This window comes from Accipiter gentilis, chromosome 21 (assembly GCF_929443795.1).
Source record: "Accipiter gentilis chromosome 21, bAccGen1.1, whole genome shotgun sequence".
Lineage (NCBI taxonomy): Eukaryota > Metazoa > Chordata > Aves > Accipitriformes > Accipitridae > Astur > Astur gentilis.
In genome coordinates this window covers 6651472-6674478 of record NC_064900.1, presented here as the reverse complement: position 1 = coordinate 6674478, position 23007 = coordinate 6651472, and the positions used below count along the sequence as shown (strand labels likewise).

General features: G+C 41.2%; 1 protein-coding gene across 3 annotated transcripts in view; it reads left to right on the top strand.

Moving 5' to 3' along the window:
* The window catches only part of GRAMD1C (GRAM domain containing 1C), a 54152-nt gene that overhangs the window by 17251 nt on the left and 13894 nt on the right, over positions 1–23007 (top strand). For all 3 annotated transcript variants that reach the window (XM_049824985.1, XM_049824984.1, XM_049824986.1), the window contains 7 exons: positions 1608–1692; positions 5511–5614; positions 7365–7460; positions 8670–8750; positions 15291–15409; positions 16545–16665; positions 20043–20205. In XM_049824985.1, the coding sequence (XP_049680942.1) occupies positions 1608–1692; positions 5511–5614; positions 7365–7460; positions 8670–8750; positions 15291–15409; positions 16545–16665; positions 20043–20205 (769 nt within the window). The remainder of the gene's footprint in view (positions 1–1607; positions 1693–5510; positions 5615–7364; positions 7461–8669; positions 8751–15290; positions 15410–16544; positions 16666–20042; positions 20206–23007) is intronic.

The following is a 23007-nucleotide window of genomic DNA, read 5'->3' as shown; positions in this document are numbered from 1 at the left end:
ATATTAATGTTTGTTTTTTGTTTTGTTTTAGTTTGGGTTTTTTTAAAGCTGAACTGAGTCAGGTCGACTTTGCCCTCCCCTGTGTTATATGCACTTAAACACCTGACCTTGAAGTAGCACTTACGTGTTCTTGTGGCCAAAGAGCTCAATTCTCAAGTATAGGTAAATGACAGACCATCATGGGATGTTTGTGTAGGGTGGTGTTCAGGGAACTTTTGAACTGCGAGAAGCAGGAATCTCTTCTGTGGAAAATAACAAAATGTGAGAATCTTGATGAGGTGGGGGCACTATTGGCACTAGTTTATTAAAAGACCCTCAAGCTGAAGATAAGTCTGTCTTTGTTCTGGGATTGTTTTGACAACAAACACAGATAGGATGAAAGGGTAGTGACCAATTAACATGCTGCAGGAGTGTGCTAAAACTGGGTACTTTTTTTAGTAAACATGCTGCCAGGTCATAGAGTCAAAAGTGGTTCTTTGCCACCTTTCTTCTTTCTTCCCCCACCCTAAACATAAATAGCCACTAATCTTATGGCAGAGATGGGTTTATTGGTGAATGTCAAGTTTTGGAGTAATACAGGTGCTCAAGGAGGGAGTAGCAGCCACATGCTTAAGATCTTTAGAAAGGTAAAAAAAAAAAAAAAGATGTAAAAGAGGGTTTTGTAGTATATTTATACCTTGTTTTGGTAACACTTGAAAGTGACTACTTCTTGTCTTAGCTATAGTCCATCTGAGTCATTGCCTTATACAGCATTTTGTTAGGATGTCCCCATCATAAGTGGCCAACATCGGTTAAGAAAAAAATTATGGCCTTGTTATTACTGCAAAATGGAAAATAGGGCTTTTACAGCAGAATCATTCCTGGAGAACATGCTGAAGCTCTTTATTCAAATGGGAGCAGGGGCATTCGTTTATAAGAATAAGGAGTTAAAGTCCATCAAGACTAATCTTCTTTGCTCTGAGTTTATGACCCAATTTGAATCTTAAATGAATGATAGACAGTGATCTTTTTAAATATGGAGTACAACATAGAACAGAACTGGAAATCAAGAGGTGATGGTGGTGCTGCTATTTGTGCTTACTGGAGGAAACCTTTGCCTTTATTCCTGCAGGTCTGTCTATGGCAACTGACAAAAAAAATCCACTGCACTGTAGTATTCCTGAAATGGTACTCCAAGTAGAAATTGGTGTTCAAGGTTGTGTCCTTGTGTCCAGCTAGTGGCCTGCATGAGGGCTTGATCTGCTCTGTCACCTCCTGTGTTGTGGCCTTGCTGCCTCTTCATGTAGTCTGTGCTAGAAGACTTACGAGTCTTCTCTCATGTCCTTATGAGTGGAGCACGTTGCCATCATACAACTGTAATGCCTTGTAATTGGCATTTGGCCTGTGACAGGGAACAGTTTGGCCCATGCTATCCTAAATACTAGAAGCGCAGTCTTACATAAGCAAGCATAAAGTTACAGTGATGATCACATTTAGATACTACCTATTCTTTGTTGCTCTTTTGATGTTCATTTGTTCTTCAAGATAAAATTACACATCCAGTATGAAGACAATTGATGGCTGAAAATAAATCTGTTTGCTTAACCTTTTACCATTCTTTGTTGCAGCTCTCAAGTTCCACTTACAAATATAGGAGCGAGGAATTCAAGAGACAGTTTTCTCATCTACCAGACTCTGAGAAACTCATAGTAGGTAAGATGTAATCACACCAAAAGTGCTTGTCTTATGGTAGATAACTCCAGATCGCAGTAGGGCCAAGGCATGTTTTTTATGGGAAATTCTAACTATAGCTGATAACTTCCTATTCTCCTGTCTCTGAACTAACATCAAATACCTTCAAGGAAAGTCAGGTCTTCCTCCTGTGCTGCCTGCTTTGTGAAAAAAGACAGATTCCTTCTGAGGTTGAGAAGTGAAGGAGAAGATACAGAATCCTCCAGTTCATCTAGATATGGGATCGGAGCCTCTTAATGTCTTTTTCCTGCTGCTGCTGCTTTTTAGTGGGTTTTTAGACAAACCTTCTCCTAACAGCAGTGGAGATGTGACTGTCTGACAGCTGTTTGCTGACAAGCTGGAAAGAAAGATCACTATGCAGGGTCAGGGTGAGCACGAAGAACATAAACTCAACATATATGCATTGACGGGCATGTGCAATCCACATGTGAGAAGAACAGAGGTAGAGTTAAATCCCAAGAGCATTGAATTTGTTTTATGTTCTTTCCAGCATGGATGACCAGCTTGGTGTACCTCTTGCAGTGTCATAACCATTTATTTTCTATCCTGTGAGCGTCTGAGTCCTCTCTTTTACTTCAAAGAGGCAGCTAGTTATGACTGAGTGAGTTGCTGTAGATGTTGGGGGAGGAAGGAATGATTCCATAGTTGTAATGGTTTGGTACTTGGATACAAATGTAAGAGATGTTGCTTCATTGACCCTGTTAAGTAGGTAGATCATCCTTAGCAGAAGCTTTTCCCTTGCTCCCTGCAACTAAGCCTAGACCCTTGCCCTAGGCACCTTGATTAATGTGACTTCTGGGACTGAGTGACATAATGGGTGCTTGTAATTTAAAAGACTTTTCAGAGACAAATGCCAGCTATGTGGTATGAGGACATAAAATTCAGTATTTAAGTGTGTAATTCCCATCAGCCCTCATAGGAGATAATTGGAAAACACAAACCAATCTTCATTTTATCCTGACTTATAATGCTGTGCACTTAGATGTGTTTGTCAACATGGTATATTGAGGACCGATAAAAATGTTTTATGCCCCTCGCTGCTCTGTGCAGTTGTAGTTACTGCACATGAAGTGCATTATCTGTGTGCTGTGCTGTGCAAATCTGTTAGTTCTGGGTTGGCTCATGCCTTCAGTGGAGGTTTTCCACAGCGCGCTATACCAGGTTAGCTTATCTGTACACTGATGACATGGGTACAGGCATAGAAGTAATGCTCAGCTGGAAGAGCAGAGGTGGTAAGTGCATGGGGTGGGAGGGGACAGAAGCACGTGGCAGAGTATCAAACCATGGTGCGTAAGTTCTTGGCACTGAAATGTTCCTTCTGAGCTCTGACTCCCTGTTTTGCTCCACTGCAAAATCCAAAGAAGGCAGCATATAACCCTACCTCCTTTGCATGCAGCGATGCACCTTATTCACTGTTTTATCGCTTGCCTTGAAGGTCAGCCTGCCTGTGCTGCCCAAGCATTCTGTAATAAATAGGCTGTCCAAGAATTGGGTGTTGTTTTTATACAGAAGTGGAACTGTGACTGTTTAAAGTTCATCTGTCACCTTATGCAACCTTTAAGGAAGTGAATATTGAGAGGCTGTCAGTATATGCTTGCAGCATGCTGAGTGCCTTCCAGGTTAATGGAACAGAAATCAGAGCTTCCACTTGCACGGAAACAGTTAAATCCCTGTGTCTTTTTCCAGCCTCAGAAGGAGGCAGTTATCCTCTGAAATGCCTTCTGCATTTTTAAAATACTTGACTTCAGTACAGAAGTAAAACGGAAGAAAAGGATATTACTTCAAAGCATTGTTTTGAAGTTTCTCCTTACACAGGATTGATACAGAAAGCCATGGAGCAAACTGAAACATGGTTTCAATAAACAGACTGTCTAGGACTTGGAGAAATATTTAGTAATGGGTTAATCTCAACAATGTAGCACCTGCTCCATCAGAAGTAAAGTCATTACTTTATGTACACTTTTTTTATGCCATAAAAAGCAGTCCTTTGGAAGGACTCTTTGCATCCTCCAAGCAAAGAGCTATTTCTTTGCTTGGTGCAGAGAAACTTATCACAGGCTTTACAGTGCTCAAAAAAGCAATTACTTGCTGCTGTTCATTAAAAGAACTGTAACTGCTCCTGTTTTTAACTTAGCTGTTGAAAAAAGAAGCGACTATTCCACTGTAATGAGCTCTGTATTTAAAGACTATATGAAATATAATTATTTTCTTATAGTGAAAGAGAAATTACTTAGACTTTCAAAATGGGAGTTTAAAGAAGTGCCAATAACTTTAATTTGTCTGAAAGTGTTGTTTACAAGCAGCATCTTAAGTTACTGGATCTGAAAACTTAGAAGGAGGAATGCTAATATCTCTTTTTTTTTTAAATATATTTTCTTTTGTGTAGGTAGGTCATGGTGGTGTTGCTCATTACTTCCCCAGTGCTCCAATATTTATAGGTCTGAATCTCTCTCCCTCCCTTCCCCAAATATAGAAGTTGGATGCAAACTAATCTAGATAATGCTTTCCTCAAGTCGTTAACCTCAAACTCCTGGTGCATTCCCTCTCCCTGCTCTCCCAGCATTTTGGTATCTGACTTCTCTTTAAATATGCACTTACAACTTGTTGGTTTAGACTTCTTTAAGTTTATTTAATTCTGTTTGCAGTTATGTCTCAAGGGCTTGTATATGTGCCTCATGCTTGTTGCAAGAAACTCTATTTCCACTTGATTATTTGAGGCAAAAACCCAAGAGAATTTTAAAAATACTAATACAAGCTTCTGTAGATGCAGACTTATCTTGAAGTTAGGGTGGTGAGGGACTCCTGAACCTCTTGATACTTGAACAAGAACTGTATTCATCATCTTGTACACGAAATCAAAATTCTGGCTCAGACAATACTAGATACAATGCTTTTCAAAACAACAAAACTCTTTGATACCTCTAAAGTTAAAATCATTAACAACCTGCAGGAATAGGTACATTCTGGGTATTTTCTATACCTAGGTAACTTCTTTAGGTTGGAGCTTCCAAAAGTGGTCTGCCTTAACTTTCTAGCAGTAGTACTTCTGAAAATTCCTTTTGTTTGAATCTTTAGGCTCTGAAATTATGAAAGTTCTTTGAGGGGTTTTTAAAAAGTGCAACCAAATCCTCTGCTCTTGTTCTTAATTAGCAGGTATCTGATGATGGGTAATTGCATTCTAGATGAAGCCTGTTTCTCAATAGGGATGTTTCAGCCCGAAGCAGTATCAAAATAAAAATGGCAGTCAGCTTCTGAAAATATCCCTTCCCTGAAGCACTGGGTAGCTTCAAGCTGCCTTTTAGTGTCTCACTCTGCAGATAGTTTTAGCTAGTGATAGGATCTGTTTAGTGGAAAGTTATTTTCTTACTACAACATATGAACTACTGTTATGTAGGAGTTGACAGTATAATCTGTTATACTATAAAATGTTTGTGTGTTCTGTTGTTCAGGCGCTTTGAAGTTTGGCTTACAAATACTCCTCCCATGTACTCCTGATCTTGCCTGATACCCCTTCTCTGAAAATATAGGATAATGCACAGGGGGTTGGTACATGGAGTGCTGTCCTCACAAAGATACTTCCATCAGCTCTGGCTTTGGGGTGTTTCCAGAGCAATGGTCTGGATGCAGCCCAGTGCAAGTCTACCTTCACAGACTTTTGAAGAGTGAAAGAAATGGCTTTTTGTTTGTATTGTAATACCCTTATCTCATTTTAAGTTAACAGGTTTGGGTCAACTGAACTGCAATAAGTAAGTAAACTTGCTCTTGCTCTCTATACATAGATTATGCGTGTGCACTCCAGAAGGATATCCTGCTGCAGGGACGCTTGTATCTCTCTGAAAACTGGCTCTGTTTCCACAGCAACATTTTCCGATGGGAGACCACAGTAAGATGTCTTAGCTCACTTGAATCCCATATCTTCTTTGTCCTGTACTATGGGGATATAAGAGTCCCTCAAACAAATTTTATCCTGTAAATCTCATGCCAGTAACTTTGTACTGAAAAGAAAGAGCCTGCATTCCTGAGTGGAAACGAAGATCCGTTGCTGCGTAAAATGAGAATAGCATTAGAGACATCTGTATGCTGAAGTAAGCCTGCTCAGTCAGTCATTCAGCATAGGAGGGAGTTCAGGAGTTACACTAAAACTGATCTTCTACATTTCTGGATGACAGTTTGCCTCTCCTAACCAAGGAGAGTTGCTCTATAAAGGGATGTAACACATAATGGTCTCCTGTAAGACCAGGAGCAGGATACAGTACATGGTGTTGCCCTGTTCTCCAGCATTGAACCTTCCTTGGTTTAGTCTCACATGTAAGTATCAGCATCTAAGAATAGCTGAAGAGAATCTATAAATGACCTCTGCAAGTTCTCATATTGTGGTCTGTATCTTTTGAACAATATGAGCAAAAGTAGATATTTGTGGCATGTTGGCCCTCTATTTCTGTCAAATTAGCTTAATGAGTTAAAATTTTTCATTCAAGCAGTTGTTGCATCTGCTGTAGAAATAGCATGAGAAAGGGAAGGTAACCTAGTTAATAGGTGGTGGAGATATGTCAAAATGTTCTGCAGCTGCAGACTGCTCATACCTTAAGTTAATCTCTTAAATTAATTCTGCTATGTGTGCTCTGAAGTACACAGGACAGACAGCAAATAGCTCATGTACTTAAGACAATGAGTGGGTGTAGAAGTGCTTAACTGAAAACCAAGCTTAATTTAATCAGAAAGATTTGATGGTTGAACATTTCTTATGATGGTCTTGAGATTTAAAAACAAAAATTCCCTTTGAAATGATACCCTTGAATTTATAAACTATTCAAAGACTAATTTTTTTTCAGCCAAAACAGCATACAACCTCTTAGCCTGTTCCCACCTGCCTAGCAGAGTGATATCTTAAGGCAATCTGAGGTCATCAACTACAATGGTAGAGCTAAGTTTTGGGACCTCCTTAGAAGGAGGTGTCCGTGTGTTGATCCAGGGACAGTAAAGTTGAGCAGATTCTGCACACAGAGGAAGAAGCAAGATCCAGCTGTATATTCTTCCTTTCTCCAAGCTGAATGGCAGCACAGTCTTATCTTCAAGGGAAGGGGGTAGGCTGAATGGAAATGGCTTGTTGCAGACAGTCAGACCATGCTCTTCTAAACAGAAACATTTCAAGTGCTAATATGCAAGGCAAACACACCCAAGCAGGAAGACTTCCTTCCAGTGTCTGGACTGCAAATAAACCTCTGTGAAAATGGACTAGATTGCAAACTTCGGTGAGATGACATAGACAAGATAGTCTGCCGTCTGATCTATGTCCCGCCTTATGTATAGCGTACCAACTGGGATTGGCTTTCAGATCTGTCATTTGTATGTGGTTGGGTCTGTGCCCTTAATCCCTGAGTGTTGCTGGAGAAGTGGAAGGAAAGAAGAAAGAATTACTTACTTCCCTAGTGCTAGTATGAAAGAAGAGATTAGTCATCTTAACTTGCTTCTACTTTGGAATGTTTGCTGTTAAGGTTAGCAAGTGATCTCAACTGAATTGTATCCTAGGATTTGGGGTTAGTTTGAGTTCCTCTTGCATGTTCTGTGACTCTGTAAATTTTTAATCTTAACAGTTATTTTTAATATGTCTTACTGAATCTGTTTCTGCTTAGATTTCTATTGCCTTGAAGGATATCACTTTCATGACAAAAGAGAAGACTGCTCGGCTCATTCCAAATGCCATACAAATAGCAGCAAAAGGAGAGAAGGTGAAAACCTGTATTTAAATAAGTTTCTTTTAAATTATAATGTCTAGGGCAGAGCACTTGTAGTTTTAAATTTGCATAAGTAACTTCCCTGTCAAATCTTTAAACGTGATTGGGATTAGAAGACAGGCTTGGTGGTTTGGTCCCTGTGCATATTGGCTTGATAATTCAACTATAGTTTGATTGCAGAATCCCCTAGTAGTGTTGATGCGGTAACCAGAAAGTAAGGGAGTTTTTGTCCCACTGATTCTCAAAGGAAAGCCATTTGAAAACTAAAAGTTCAGGGTATGAATTCAGAATGTGCATCCTTGAGATCACAAAAATATCAAACTCACTAGGTTTAAAGTGCCTCTAGAAGAAAATTGGTGAAAACAAAAGGACTGTGATATCATGGGTTTGGAGTCATGGAGATGTCTACCCATAGAACATGCAATTTTATGTGCTGGGAAGTGTAGGTTTTGGGTTGTGTATTTGGAAAAACTGAAAAGTATGATGCAGAATGTCCTTATGTGCAACACACTTCATGATACTTCTTCTGTAAAAGCCTTGAAAAATAATTCTTGGCTGGATACAGAGAATAGTTTTCCAGGGTGAATCTGGAGCTGTTCTTTATGAAGGAACTGTGATTCCTCATATTTGGCTGTTCCCTCTCAATTTATTAAATATTAACTTTCATCATTAAGGAGGATAAACCTCTTTCTCTGCTAAACAGACTTTCAAATGGGAAATATTTTAATACTGCAAATGATGCATCTAATTTGATCTCCTATTTTAGTTATTTTAATTTCACATCTTCTCATGTGAAAAGGCTAGTAAAAGAATCATGTGGCGGAAGGACAGAAAGGGCTGTGGCCTGTAAGAAATAGGCATATGCATCTCTGATTTGTTCCACCTCCTATTTGGAAGTGGGGGAAAGATTTAACTGTGTAATTAGTTGAGGGGGAGCTCATCCTTTATGCCAAAGGTACAAGTGATTGCAATCAGATCCCCAGGAGAGCAAGTGTCTTTATATACTATGTGGATATTGGGGAACTAATACTTACTGAAAGTGATAAAAAAGCGTGGAGTGTGAGGAATAGGAGCCCAGGTTTGTTGAATGTGAGGGGAGGATGCCATTGCTGAAAACCGTAGAATATTCAAGATACAAGGAAGCATTCTGGGTTTCTTGGAACTACCTACAAGTGAGGTTTTTGCCCCTTGTTTTTCCTGCAGTTTTTCTTCACGTCATTCAGTGCAAGAGACAGAAGCTACCTCAGTATCTTCCGCTTATGGCAGAATGCATTGCTACATAAGGTAAGCTTGTAAGTGCCGGTGCCTGTGGTTAAGTAACGAAATAATCTTTTTCTAATGTAAGCAGATGTGCCTTTGGAGGATAAGAGGCTTTCCTTCAGAAGTTAGTTTTTCCTTTCTGACAGGGAATTCTAATCTGATGTTCTCCTTCGGCCTCTTGTACTTCAGATACCAGATAAATTTATCATGCTTTCCGTCTCGTACTGCCACCTACAACTTTGCTGTTGGTGGAACATTTTGTCTTTGAAGATAGGTTGCATGCTTCTCTTCACTACCAACTCAAGCAGATATTACTAAATTGGCATGCATTTGCTTCACATTTTCTATGGCTAATTTGTGATCAAAAAGGCAAGAGGCTTTTTCAGTGAAAGCTTTTTCCTTTTTAAGGAAAAAGCCAAAAGTCACCTTCTCAGATAAGTTAGCTGAACCTTTGCCAACCAACTCATTACAACTCCTCTGACCTTGAATAAATGCAAGAAAGGCAGGCTGTATGATATGGAAGTGTATTTTGGCAACTTCTGCTAGTTAGCTTGATTTATATTGCAATTTATGGACATTTAAGCTAATCTTCTTTCTAAAAATATACCAACACTTTTGCAGAACATCACTGTAAGTAATGCAATTTTTGTAAGCCAATTCCTTCCTGTTTATGGCTCTCGTTGTTTAAATATTTCAACACAGTTGCAGTTGAATACTTAAATATCCATATATAACTCTGCACTACAGTGGTCCCCAAAGGCTTAAAGCAGTTGCAATACTTATGTGTAGTACCCACACGAGTTTTTTTTAGATGAATTTTAGGGCAGGCTAGAGGCACTTTTTGAAAAAAAAAAAAAAAAAAAGCTGAAAATAAAGGAAAGTGCCATTTAAGGCAAAACTAATGTTTCCTGCAAAATCCCTCATACTAAATACTATTTAACTGTAACATCATAACCATCTGGAATCTAGCAGTAGCACTGCAAAACCCACAATGTACTATGTCATGTTTGGACTGGAATATGCAACCGGAACTAACCTTGTTTTCTTTTGTTAGGCAAAGTTTATCAGGAATGGTAATTATCTTATTCAGTTGGTTAGCTTGTTGCATAGGAGGGTGAATGTATAGGCATTGAGGTATACCAACCTATCCAAGGGGCTGGAACAGAGGCAATAAGCTTTGTGCTGTTCAGTGTTAGTTTTTCCCATGCATTTCTACTCTTCGACACTGAAATGAGTGTTACATTAGTGTCACTTCAGAGCAGTAACTAAAGGATAGATACGAAAGTAGAATGCATGGACTGCATGTAAGACCAGATTAATTGAGTCAGTAGGTTTTAGGGACCAGTGCATCTGATTAGCTTGGGAACTCTCCTTATTCTTTGTATCTAATCTTGCTGTTAGCTTTCTTGCATCCTAACTGAAGCATGTTGAAAGATAAGTTTGTTGCATGGATTTCTGCTTGAGGTTCTCTGTGGTAAAATGGAGCATTGCCATGAGGTGTACGTAGGGCTTTAGTGTGGTACGTTTGGAGCTACTTATTGAAATGGGATTTCTGTCAGATTGAGCTGCTGCTTCTGCAATGTAGTAGTGACTTCTGATTCACTGCTAGAATGTGTTTGTCTCCTGTCAGCCTGCTTTATGATTCTTTACTGCTTAACCAAACTAGGTCAAGCTATGGAGGGGCACTGAGGAGTTGAAAGTAGAAACTGAAGTTGCTAGAGCTGGATCCACTGACTGCACTACAGTGACAGTTTTCTATTGCTAAAAGAAAGCCTTTGGTCCATCCAAGCAGTTTTGCTGCTTTCTCCCCACCACCCCGTGGCAGGGATACCGTACATTTGAAAGAGATCTTGGATGCCTGAGGTTCTGGTGTGGTATGCAGTGCCCTGAGTGTGTGAAGCCTGGTGTTTCTGGGCTCCAGTGGTCAAAGGGATCCTGTCAGAATTTGTAAGGCTTGTGACATGAAAACAAATCTCATTCTGGAACCAGTTCCAAAAGGACGTGGTTTTAAAGTTTCCTCTGCAGATAGCTAAATATTTTAAAGCCTGTGGATAACTTAGTTATTATCTGGGGTGCATCTGCTAAACCTGGAGATGACATCCAACTGTTAAATTCTGAAATAAAGTTGTTCTGGTGTCATCAGAAGTGTAACTCTGAATGCAGCTGTCACAGTCCTGGTTTGCACCACCTGATGGTGAGTTATCCCCAATCTGCAGGGTTTGGATCCAGGGGACTGGAGCTGCATTTGCTTCAAATCACGTTTGTGCAGAGGTAATTTTCAGTCACCGGCTCTGCCTCTTCAATGCTTCCTGGGCATAGATTTTGTGTTACGAAGTCTCACCTCTGAAGAGCGATTTATCTGCTTTACCTGATACACTTTAAGCTTCTACCACCTGTAGAACTTCTCGGTAGGGTCAGCATGCCCTTTCCCAGATCTCCATCTTGTGGCCATTCTGCCTTGTACTTCTGAAGTATCGTGTGTCCCAGACAGTTGAACAAGTAGTATTTTGTAAAGTCCACCTTTCTATTGGAAATGACTTGCATTGTGTAAGTAAACCAATAAATGGTTACATGCTATTCCATGCCTCAGCTTACTTTGGCCATCAAGAAGCTCTCCCCCAACTTTGTGTCACTGTTCTGATGGGACTCTGAGTCCCCTTAGCTGAGCTGTAATTCTCTAGCTCATAGCTTCTCCTTCAGATCTTGCTCAGAGTACACTACTGTGCATTTGGTGCCCTTCAATGTTGGTTCCTCTGGGAATCAGTGGGTACCTTCCTCTTAAGATGGTCCTTTCTTAGGCTATGGGTTTTTTTTAAAATGTTCATGTAAAGACTTTTTTTCTTTCAAGGAAAATTCCACTTTTTCCCCCCATTCCTATTGCAAAATGTGTTCAGAGTGAGTCTCTTAAGCTTTTACCTTGCCATTGTTTTTTAAATGCTCCTGGTCGAAGGGGAAGCATCATGGAAAATAAGGAGTCATTAATGTAGGTCTGGAAGAGACATGACACCGGTCTCGATAAAACAGATAGCTGCTTCCACATCCACTGAGGCTTTCAATAATGCATCAGTTTATAAAATCAGGCAAAATTCCCGTTTTGCAACAGGCTTTCTAGATTGGTAAAACAAGTTTACTATGGCTGCTATTGACAGTAAGAGCAATGCCGTTTACACTTTTGCTTTATTTTCCTAAAGCTTATGGGTGTCAAATATCCTTCCAGTTGAAGGGAGAAGGAACAAATTAAAATCTAATTAGGCAGGTCATTCAAATCCCAAACAAACACAGTGCCCCTTATTTCTAATGGAACAAGATCTTAACTTAATCGGTCTCAATTCCCACAAGTCCTCTTCCTTAGAGTTGGATTTATTTTCCTATTGTTCTTCTGCTTTGCTGGGTAGAGATTTGCACCTGTCTCCAGCCTCATTGTAGCAGGTAAGCCTAGAGGTGTGAGAAGGGACCAGAATTTCTGATGAGCTATGCTTCTTGTGGCAAACATCTACCAGGACAGCAGTTCTGCCTTCCCGGGCAGCTTCTCAGGGTAGGTTGTGAAAAAGAGATATTTACTTGCACTTTTGTGTGCAATGAGGATTGTTTTAGAGGTCAAAGACGGCTTGGGTTGATTCTGACCTTCATGTTTGGGCAGTTAGAGGGGGAGTTTGTTGATTCCTTCCCCTGTCCTGCGAAGAAGCAATCAGAGTTCTATATCAGAGTTGACTGGTGGGAGTGTGGTGTGTGGTGGGGTTTGTCTCTGGAGTAAACCTGTACGGAGTGTCTTGTTCTTATTTCTGCATCTGTCCATAGGGGGTAAAAATCAGCAGCTTTGCTTATGTCAGTGGTATTCTGTAGGATTGCTTGTGCTGTGACACCACTTTGTCTAGTGTGAAACAAAGTATTGGTGTCTTATGCTCCTGGTTGAAAAGACAAAAATGTGTCCCAGCTGCTTCTTGTAGCCTTTCTTTTTGTGTACAAAGGGATCTGAGGAAGAACCCAGCACAGACCGTCACCTTGAGTGGGAAAAGTAATTCATGTTTAGATTCAGCCTTTCAAGCTTCAGAGCTTCTCAAACTGTCTTCTCAGAAGCAGAAGTCTGACCCAGAAAGCTTGTGCCCTTCTTTGCCTTCAGAACAAATCCTTTCTGATACAATAAAGCAAGCCTGGTTTGATCTTGGGCTGTGACCATTAACAACTTATTATATCTGGCTGAGCTAGGAATAATTGAGCAGAGTGCAAGAATCCTGTTTTAGAAGCAGAAGTTGGTAACATTGACTGCAGAAAAACACAGGAAACAGCTTTATAGATTCCTAAAATGCATAGCTTAAAGTTTCTCTGCTTTCCTCAAGCCTCTGAGCTCTCTGTACAAGGGCAGCCTGATTTGCCCACAGGCCAGTGCAGAACGTGCTAGTGAATTTAATTAGCGACATTAGCCATTTGCCAGTTATTTTCTTATGACTGGAAGTGAAGGTGCTGGCAATATTGGGCCACAGAAGTGAAAGTGGCTTTGTTTCTGTCTTATAATTTCTGGTTGAAAGGTGTGCTGTCTAAAGATACGGCTCGGCCATACTTGCAAACCACGTTAACGCCTACTCCTGTTTTTAGCAGTTTGGTGAAAACAGCTGTAGGTTGCTGGTTGTGGTTATGAGTTTACTGCTCCGAAAGACAGCATGCCTGGGGAAAATAGGGCAGCTGTACGTGGATACGTGTGTTTTTAGCACTACATGGCTTTGTAGAACAAACCCCTGCGGCAGAGGGAGGCTGGCATTAGCAGTTAGGAGCCTTGCTTTATGCGCGCGTGTGTGTGTTGCGTTTTAATGTTTACTTTGTCCTCGGTAAGATTAAATACCTCGAAACTGATCTCTACCACTAGGATGCTTGTGCCAGCCGCTTTCTGAAAAGCCCGAAACCTTCTGTGTTGGAAAATACCCGGGGGGGAACCCACAACACCCCTCTTCCAGAGCGGCTGACAGCTGGGTTGGGTTTGCCCTGACCCTCGCACGCTTCCCCCCCAGTTTGGGGTGCGTGGGGGGGGGGGGGGACGGGGACACGGACACACACGAAGCGGCTCCCTTGCCATGCAGCGCGGGGGTCCCGCTTCGAGGGCGAGGAGGCAGAGAGACACCCGTGGGCGTCCCCGAGTGCCCCGCTCCCCCCCGGGGAAGAAGGCGCTGCCCCGGCCCCGCTGGCGGGAGCCACCGCCGGGGCGGGGGGGGCCGGGCCGGGCCGGTCCCCGTCGCCGATCAGGAAGTGGGAGCAGCGCGGCGAGGCCGGGGGAGTCCCGGGAGCGGCGCTGCCCGGCGGGAGGCGGCAGGTTTGTGGCGGTGCGGAGCGGCAGGCGCCCACCGGGGAGGGGGGACGGACACACGGACGGACGGCGGCAGCCCCGGGGGGGGTGGTGGTGGGGGGAGAGCGCCGAGGGTGCGTAGGGGCGTGCTCGTGGGTCGGCGCTTTTGTGTCTCGGCTGAAATTGCGGGTAGTGTAACGCTCTACAGGTGGAGCGGGGGGGGGGGGGGGGGGGGAGGGATCGTTTAAAAGCCCTTTAAATAATGCATGGGTATTTAATGTGATCATTTCATGCAAATCGTAAGCAGTACTTGTGTTACTGCCTCATTAGCACGGTTCTGTTCCCTTGATCAATATGGATTGTGGCTAAGGCGCATTTTTCCAGTGTGGTGTCTCTTTTTTTAAGATCGCTAATATTGGTCTCTGAGCTCTGCTAAATCCCAGAACCATTTCCTTTTTTTCTCTCTTTTTTTTTTTTTAGCCCTGTACACCTAAAGTGGACTTTGAAACTAGTTGCTTGGTTTGCTGACATAAGTTTTGTGATACTACTTTCACTTCCTAAATTTCCTTATGATCTGAGAAAACTTAAATATATCCCAGTAGATGTGCAAAATTGCAGAGCAGGGCACAGACATTGTAGAGAAAGAGAAGAGTAGCTAGTGGCGAGCCAAGGTAATCCTGTTACTGTGCAAAAGCAACTGTTTTTCGTAAAGGGGGCTCTGGTGGTGTTCCGCAGTGAGGACCTCCTGTCCCACCTTGGCAAAGTGGACAGTTGGCTGACCTAGACACCACTGTCTCTAGTGCCTGAAACGCTAGCCTCTCACCATTTGTAAAGCACTCTCAGCATCCTGAGGAAACAAGTGTGTATCTATTAAGCAGTTTGTCCAAGATCAAAGAGGGAGTCCCTGGCTGTCTACTAGTTACTCGTCTTGTGCCGTATTCAGTGAAATTCAAGAGGGAGCTACCTTGAAGATATCTGTGAAAACATTGGTGACACGTGAAGAAGCAAGTAGTGGCTACGAGTGTGTGTTTTCCTGAAATAACGATTTTTTTTTTTTTCCTCATGTCTGGTGTTATTGGTTGGACAGTGATGGGCTGGGAATGTGGAGTAGACAGGAGTACAGTTCCTCAAAATGCTGAAATCCAATCTTGAAATGTGATACCTAAATGCTTTCAGTCCTTGTCAGAATTGAGGTTAAAGGCTGTGGCGTAATTCAAACTTCTTACTGTTTTACCTCCTGTGCCTTACTGTCCCATACCGTAGTTCTTGACTAGCTTGCTTTCTTTCAGAGGCTGACCAAGCAGGAATTCTGGCAGCTGGTGCACCAGAGCTATGGCTCTGAGCTGGGCCTGAACAGTGAGGAGATGGAGAGCTTCCACTCATCATCTGAGGACAACGGGCAGCCTCGGTAAGGGGAGGCTATAAAGCTTATTGAAATGCTCAGGGAGAAGCAGTGACCCCCTTCTTAGAAATTCTTTTTCCAAAGTGCTGCTGTAGCCGTACTAGAAAGGTTAAGCCTATAGTAAAAGGATACAAAGAACCAAACTGCATAAACTGAACGTGCATAAAAAGTTAATTGTGTTCATTGCCTAAAATAGTAGGAGCACAGCTGAGGTCCCTTAGAGGAGGGAAATAGGAAGACCTTGTTTTCGCTGGATCTGCTTGGGGATATCGGCAGCATAGCTTAAACAGCAGCCTTTTCTCATTATGGTATCTAGTCAGGATCTGCATGCCCTTTGACAATATGGAAGGGCTGAATGGAATGGACCTATATATGGTGTTCAGACACTTCTTCCTTTCCTCTGTGGAGACTGAAACACTTGTTTTGCTTTGTTCTCCCAATGTCTGAGGTCTTAGCTTATTTTTGTATTGTCCTCAGCTTGAATTAGGAAGCTGGAATAAATGTGGATTGTTTAAAATTGTTGCATTGATTTTTTGCAACAAATATGAACTAACTTGCGAACTGTCGGTGTCAATCTAATAACGGGGCTTAATTTTTGTATACATATGTAAATAAGTATGGCTCTACAAAAGTGAACAATGTAATTTATGTCTGTTTTCAATGCTGTGTTATCTCAGTATGTTTGTTAGAAAAAAAATCTTAAGTTCAGTGCAAGCTTCAAAAGATGTCCTATTAAATATTTCCTGGATTTTTTTTCCTGTAAAAAAATGCACTACTTTGCAACTCTGGAATAAGGGATGCAGGAAAAAATTCTTGTCTCAAACTTTCTTAAAGCATTTTCCTTCCAAATTTGTTCTAAGCTATCTCTGTTTCCTTTCTTCCCACAGCACTCATTTTCCCTCTGATTCACCAGTGCTTGGTTTTACTAACCTTATAGTCAGAAGCTGAATCTTCTAAGAGGTGGCTAGGGTGAGGAAAATGGCTTGAGAGATTAATGAGCTGGATGTGGGAAGAATGAGTTGATAGTTTTGAATATTAGCTGAACAGCCATGGTTTGAATGCAAAAATCGCACATGAGAAGCTTTCTCAGATTTTTCAGGACTTGTATCTCCAAAGATGTCTTCCTTTTTGCTTTGGACAGATCCAGCGTTTGTGATGATTCTGGAGAAAGGGATGAAAAACTACCTAAAATGATTGCTTTAGTTCCGGAACCCACGCTTCAAACAGAAGGAGAGTCACTCAATAGACATGCGTTGCCAGGAGTAAGTGCTGACACAGCCTTTCTTGCTATTTGTAGCATATATGCTGAACTTGTATGTCTGTAAGCATAGGATGCATGGCGATTGTAACTTCTAAAGAAGCCATTGAGAATTTGTAATAGTGTAGGAGGTTTTCACATCAGAAATTTAATATGAATATCTTCAAGTTTCAAGAATGTTTCTTGAATTTGGAAAAATCTGAGGTGTACATGTGTCTAGCACAGTTGCTGGGACCCCTGTGTGTAGTTGTAGTCCTAAAAGGTTACAGACACTTTCTCTTGATTAATAGAAGTACAATTTACCGCAAGGGAAAGACCTTGGAAAAGCAAATAAAGCACTAAAGCATTTCTTGTAAACTTCTCTGGAGTGGGTACCTAATTGCTGTTTCTGCTTTAGAAAATTTGAGGAGGAAAGGAAGGAGATGATTGTAATAGTTTTTACTACCATATAAATCTTCTGGCTTTTGTCACTTGCTAAAACTGATCTGGAGGCTCAGCAGGCTTTAAATAGTTTTGCCAAAATCTAGAGACTCAGACCCAGCAAACAATACTGGTATTTGTCAGATATTAAAAGCTTAGTTAATGGGATAATGGGCGTCCCTCATGGAAATCCTAGCAGTATAAAACAAGAGTTTTGGAGAGCTGTAAGGGAGGACTGGATGCTCCTGGAATCTGGGCTCTTTAGGATAACTAAAAATCTACCTGGGTAGCCTTGGTTTGGACTTGTAAGTCTCATTTGCACAAGAGCAAGCCATTTAAAAATAATTACTCTGCCTGGAAAAAGAAGTGTTTTGTTTACCTACTGGGTGCCACTCCCAGAGATCTCTTGCAGGTGCTAAATCTAATGGGGCATGTTGGTAAGGAGTAATGCCTAGGGATTTAGTTTGTATGCAAGGAAAAATGCAAGGATTCTCCCTTGAATAAACTGCCTTTTTAAAAAAAGTCCTTTAATTATAGTGTAAAAGTACAGTCTTGATAAATGCATAACTAAACTGTTTAGCTTACTGTTTCAGTGTAACTAAAATGCATAATGATTGTGTTTAGCTGTATGTGTCACTTGGTATTTCTCAAGAATGTCAATGCTCTCTCGACAATCCTAGGATTACAGCATATTGTGTAGAAGAAGCACAGGGGCCATAGGTGGAGGCAGAAGTGCTTAGAATGTATTTATCAAAAACCATGGTACTGATGACACAAAACACAGTTAATCACCTTCCAAAGACTTGAGGGAAACAGGTTTAACCTCTCCTGTACTGTTCTGGTAGACAACTCCCAAAGCTCTCGTCAGAGGAAGATCTGAACTAATGGAGGAGTTGTCTATAGTACTTGGCCTGTCTTGGAAAAAGTATTGTCAATAGCTGTCCATAGTTGATTAAAGAAAGTCTGTGTGTAACATCAGTCACGGCTGGTCTCCTTCTCTAAGTGCGGTTCATCTCAATGTGGGAACCACCTTACTGCCTGTATTTTCAACCATCATCTTCCCTCCCAAGGGGTGCCTTGTAGGGAGGCCTTCCAGTCCCAGAGCCCACTGTTCAGAGGTTAAAAAGCAGAAAAACCTTGGCATAGACAGAGCTTAGCAGTACTGGACTAGCTCAGGAGATAAATGTACATAAAGAAGAAATTACACGTCTTTAATTCCAGCTGACAGATCTTAAAATCATTACTCTTCAGTGTAGAAAACCCAAAATCCCTGCCCCCAAACCCCAACACTAAAAACCCCAAGAAAGCTGTGTTTGAGTTGGCCAGTTATTCCAAAAGCCACAGCATGAATATGCTTTTCCCTGACATCACAAAAGGCTTTTTTTGTAGGAGCTGTTGCTCTTGTATTCTGTCTTGAGCCAGACTTTCCTGCTCTGCTCATGGCATAGTGGGCTGCTCTTATGCTGCTGATGGGAGCTCCACTTGTTCACCAGATCCCTAATCATCATCAAAATGCTAGGAGAGTTCCTTGGATTTCTGCTGGATCTATGTATCAGTTTTTAGATTGTTTTACCACAATTAGCTCCTTTCTGACTTCTTTCTGTATTGGTAGAATATTTTGATGCAGAAATGTTGGTTCTGTCTTAGTTCCTGTTGTGTGACTGAGTATAACTTCTGGCATGGTAGCTCCTTTCGATAAGAGCATTTCTTAATTGATCTGCTTTGATTTGCTTTTCTGATGTGCAGTCTTCCTTTTTTTTTTTTGTCCTTGAGGGAGTATTTTTGCCTGCTTATACTGCAGTCAAATTCATGCCTTTCTCAGTTTTACAGCCACCCACCTTCTGTTAATGGCCCTCAGTTGCACAAAAAAGTAGATGATCTTTATTTTGAAAAAAGCCAAGAAGTACAGGAAGTACAGGATGACTATTCAAGTAGCACATGCTCTTGTTTTTTGAGTCAGTGCTGAATAATCTTTAGGAATGATGCTATTGCAGATGAATCGGAACTACTCAGTTGAGGAGGCCTGATCTTATTTATTATGGTCCATGTACTACTGCATATGGGAGGCTGTACTACTGTTGATCCCAGCTGTTCCACTGGAGGCAATGGGAGCTTTGAGGAGAGGTTTAGAATGAAAACTATGATTCAAAGCTCGTAGCCAAGTTTTTTGGGTGGCATTTTGAGATGTACGAACCTTGTGCATACAGTTTCACTAGAAATTACTTCTTGAAGTGTGCAATGGCATGTAAGCTTAGCTGCCAGTTATTATGGTTTAGGGTTAAGAGCTGCATCGTTGATTCAGTGACTGATGTTTTGGGGGATTTCCTGCTTATGTGTTAGAGATGGCAAATGATACTCCATTGCTTTGTTTCTGAGAAGTAACATCTTATAGGTAGGATGGGTCTAGGCAGTGTTTTAAAACTTCTTTTTTTTTTTTTTCAAAGGATAATGGAGACCTGCAAAATAAGAACACCTTTCAAATGTGTAATTGGGATGATCTAATCTTGCTGAAAAAGGGAGGCTCTGCCTATTTTCATTGTGCTTCCCCTCAAGATTGTTGGACCCCTTGCTAAACTGGCAGGAAAAAACTAACCTGATCAATAAAAAGTAAATAATCTGCGTTAGGTTAATGAATTTATAAATGCTAGCATTGATGCAGGGAAGAGGACCAAACCATGGAGGTGGGTGCAGGGTTACCGGATGGGGAGTAAACTGTCCCTTTTAAGGCAGCTCTTGATATAACAGTACAGATGAGTAAGTCTGTCCCTTGTTACCAGGGTGAGGTGAAAGTTTGAAATAAAGAGGAATGGAAGCTGGCTGGGGTAGGGGAACAAGTGAGACATTAGTGCTTGACTGTGTGGTAATAGAGCAGATAAAACTTGTGGGCTTTCTTCTTTGAAAGTAACTTTTTTTTTAATGGTCTGTGATTACTGATGCATTTTTTTCTCTTGGTTGTTTAAGGTGGAGGAGTCCCCAAGTGAGAAGCAAGTAAAGAAGAGCCCTCTTCCATCTTCAGAAAGAAAACCTGTTAAGCTAGTCAGGAGCAGGTCTTTAGAAAAGTCCTTGGACCTGAATGAGAATGAAAATCTTCCAGAGAAGAGCAGTGCCTCAGATAGTGAAGAAGGTAAATCTCTTAACAGTTGGGATCTGTAAGACAACCTGACTCTGGTGTTCCATCTCACTTGTGGAGCAAGTTGGAGAACTTTCTGATCTTATGAAACTTTTTTGCTCATTTGTTTCACAGAAATGCAGCAAAAAAGATCTTTGTATCTTACTTAGTTTCTGAGGAGAAAAAAGAAAGTTGTTGTTGGGGGTGCTTAGAACAGTACGAGTGGTTTTGCTTTTTTCCCTCTGGTGGGTGAAGTGTTGCTAACAGTTTAAACTTAAAAAAAAAAAAAAAAAAAAGTTTCTTGACAGTGTGGTCGTGTTTGTTCACTTTCAATGCTCTCACAGGTATTTCAAATATTTTTCTTTCCTTTTGTTCTCCCTTCTTGGGAACTGAGGGGAAACATTTCAGACTGTTCCCCAGTTTCTGCAAGTTTGCCCCACCCTCCCCACCTCCCCTTCTTTACACTTCTACTTTCTTAAGGTGTATGGGCTTCGATGTTATTTATGGATTAAACTGAGGAATTCACTGAAAGTCCAGGCAAGACAACTTCCCAGCTTTCTGGAGTGTATTGTGCATATTCTGAATCTGTTCTGAACAGGAAAAATCTTAACATATAGCTTGGAGCAGATTACACTTTGTGTGCCAACAGAGTTAGTATATTAATGGATCCTAATATACCATCATCATAACTCATACCTCATTATCCAGTACAAGATGAGAAGAAACATGGATATCACAGAACTTGGCTGTTACGTGCTTCCTTTCCTCTTCTCACCACAGGAGAGAAAAGCGTAGCTGTATGTCTCATAGTGGTTTTGGTATAAGCATTTTTGCTGCGTCCTGGGGAGAGAGTAAGGCTGGAGAGTGCCTTCTACCCAGGCTGGGTGGCAATGAGACTTCTGCTGAGGTCTGTGGGTGCTTGTTCTGTGGTCCCACAGTAGCCCCTGACAAGTTCTTGCTCTCTAGGGTGAGCTTTTTGCTTACCGTGCCAAAGGGCTGTAGCTGTTGAAACAGTTTACTGAAATTGTGGTGGATGTTGTGTTAAATATCTCCATCTTGGATTCTGTAAATTGTGCACAACCTGGATTGGTTCCAAAGTTGTATGGTGGTGTGCAAATGAAAGACACAAAATCTCAACAACAGCGGTGTGCTCAGTAGCAACTGAATTACTTCTTTCATATGCAAAGAGATAACTTACTTTCATCACCTGTTGGCAGGAATAGAACAGTTCAGTTAATTGAGGGCAGTTCTTAATCTGGCTGAGAAACTTTGCCTCTCATCCTTTCAAACACAGTTGACAACTGAAGTTGCTTGCAGGTGTCATTATGTTGGGATCGCTGAGGCATCCAGGAAAGCTTTCAAAGTCATGGATTGAATTGTCTGCCTGCAAGTTGTGATTGTTGCCTGAGGATATACTTTATATTCAACTAACTTTTCTTTTGCTCACCCATACTGCCTTGGTGTTTGCTTGAGTTCAGATTCAACCACATGCATGTCAGGTGGTACCATTTTTGTGAATATACCTACTTGAACAGGCTGCTGTTTATGCCATACTCCTACACACTTAATAAGCTTCACAAATTAATTATTTACTCCATCAGGGTGTGTCTTTTAGAGCAGCAGAAAGTTTTGGCCTTCGGATGTTTTAGATATCTTGCAGTTATCCTATCCTCTTAGTACCACATCTCTCTTCTGTCTCTGGATTTTATTTTTGATGTCAAAGGTCTCCAGTGAAACTGATTGAGAATAGTCCTGTTGTCTTTCATGCTGCTGTTTGCCTAAAAGATAGCAGTAAATACTCCCTGCCTGGGTGATGTTGAGTAAATACAGCATATTAAACTGGAGATGTCTCTTTAATAAAAAGAAAACTGACTTCATGCTACTGCTCTTATTTCTCATCCCTCCCCCAAGACTAGTCTTTTTTTACTCGGAGCAGGATTTTCTAGTCCCACAACATGAATCTTTTCTCTGATTCCCTTCTTCATGCTTAAATTTTTTTTTCTTCTGTTTCTGTCTGTTTTCTATTGCATTTGTCCTAAGCTCTTACAAGGTGAATTCCTTCATGCAAATGAAACTAGCTTTCCTACATGGCAAAGGTTTACTCATGCGATTAATTTCTCTTGTGTCCTCTGGCTCATACTCAGGCTGCCCATGGAGGTGTCCTGGCAAATAAGGTGAGGCAAGCTCAAGATTGTTGTTCTCCAACTCCAGGTCCACCTGACACCCAAAGCTGGAATGCCAGAGCCTTAGCAACACTAGTTCCCTTACCCTAAGCAATTCTCACATTGCTTACTTGGGGGATGGGGGAGTACGTGTCTCACTATGTACCACTGGCCTATTGACCTGCGTCTTGGTGCTTTTGTTCGGTTTCATAAATTGGAGTATAAATCTTGAGCCATGACAAACTTTTGGCCAAGTTAAAAATTAATATCTGCGGTCTTGATTCTAAATGTGAGAAAACAAATTTTAGTTCAAGCACAGAATATATATTTCCAAAATAATAGAGCCAGGAGATTCTGAATTTCCTCTACTGACTTTTGTATGTAGGTTTTTGTGGTTTGGTTTTGTTTTTTTTTTTTTCAATGACGATGTTCAGCAACATAAAATACTTCAAAGAAAGAAGGGGGAAGCAGGAAATTGGAAAACAGCCTTTTCTGTATATGTGGACATCATAAATTCCTGATGTCCTTGCATAACTTGACAGCCTTACTGTATTGTTTCTATTTGTACCAATAACCACCTTAAACATGTTATCTGCAGGAGAGCGTAACAGCTTGCACTGTAGTGTTGCAAGATGGGTACAGTAGTGCCTTGACT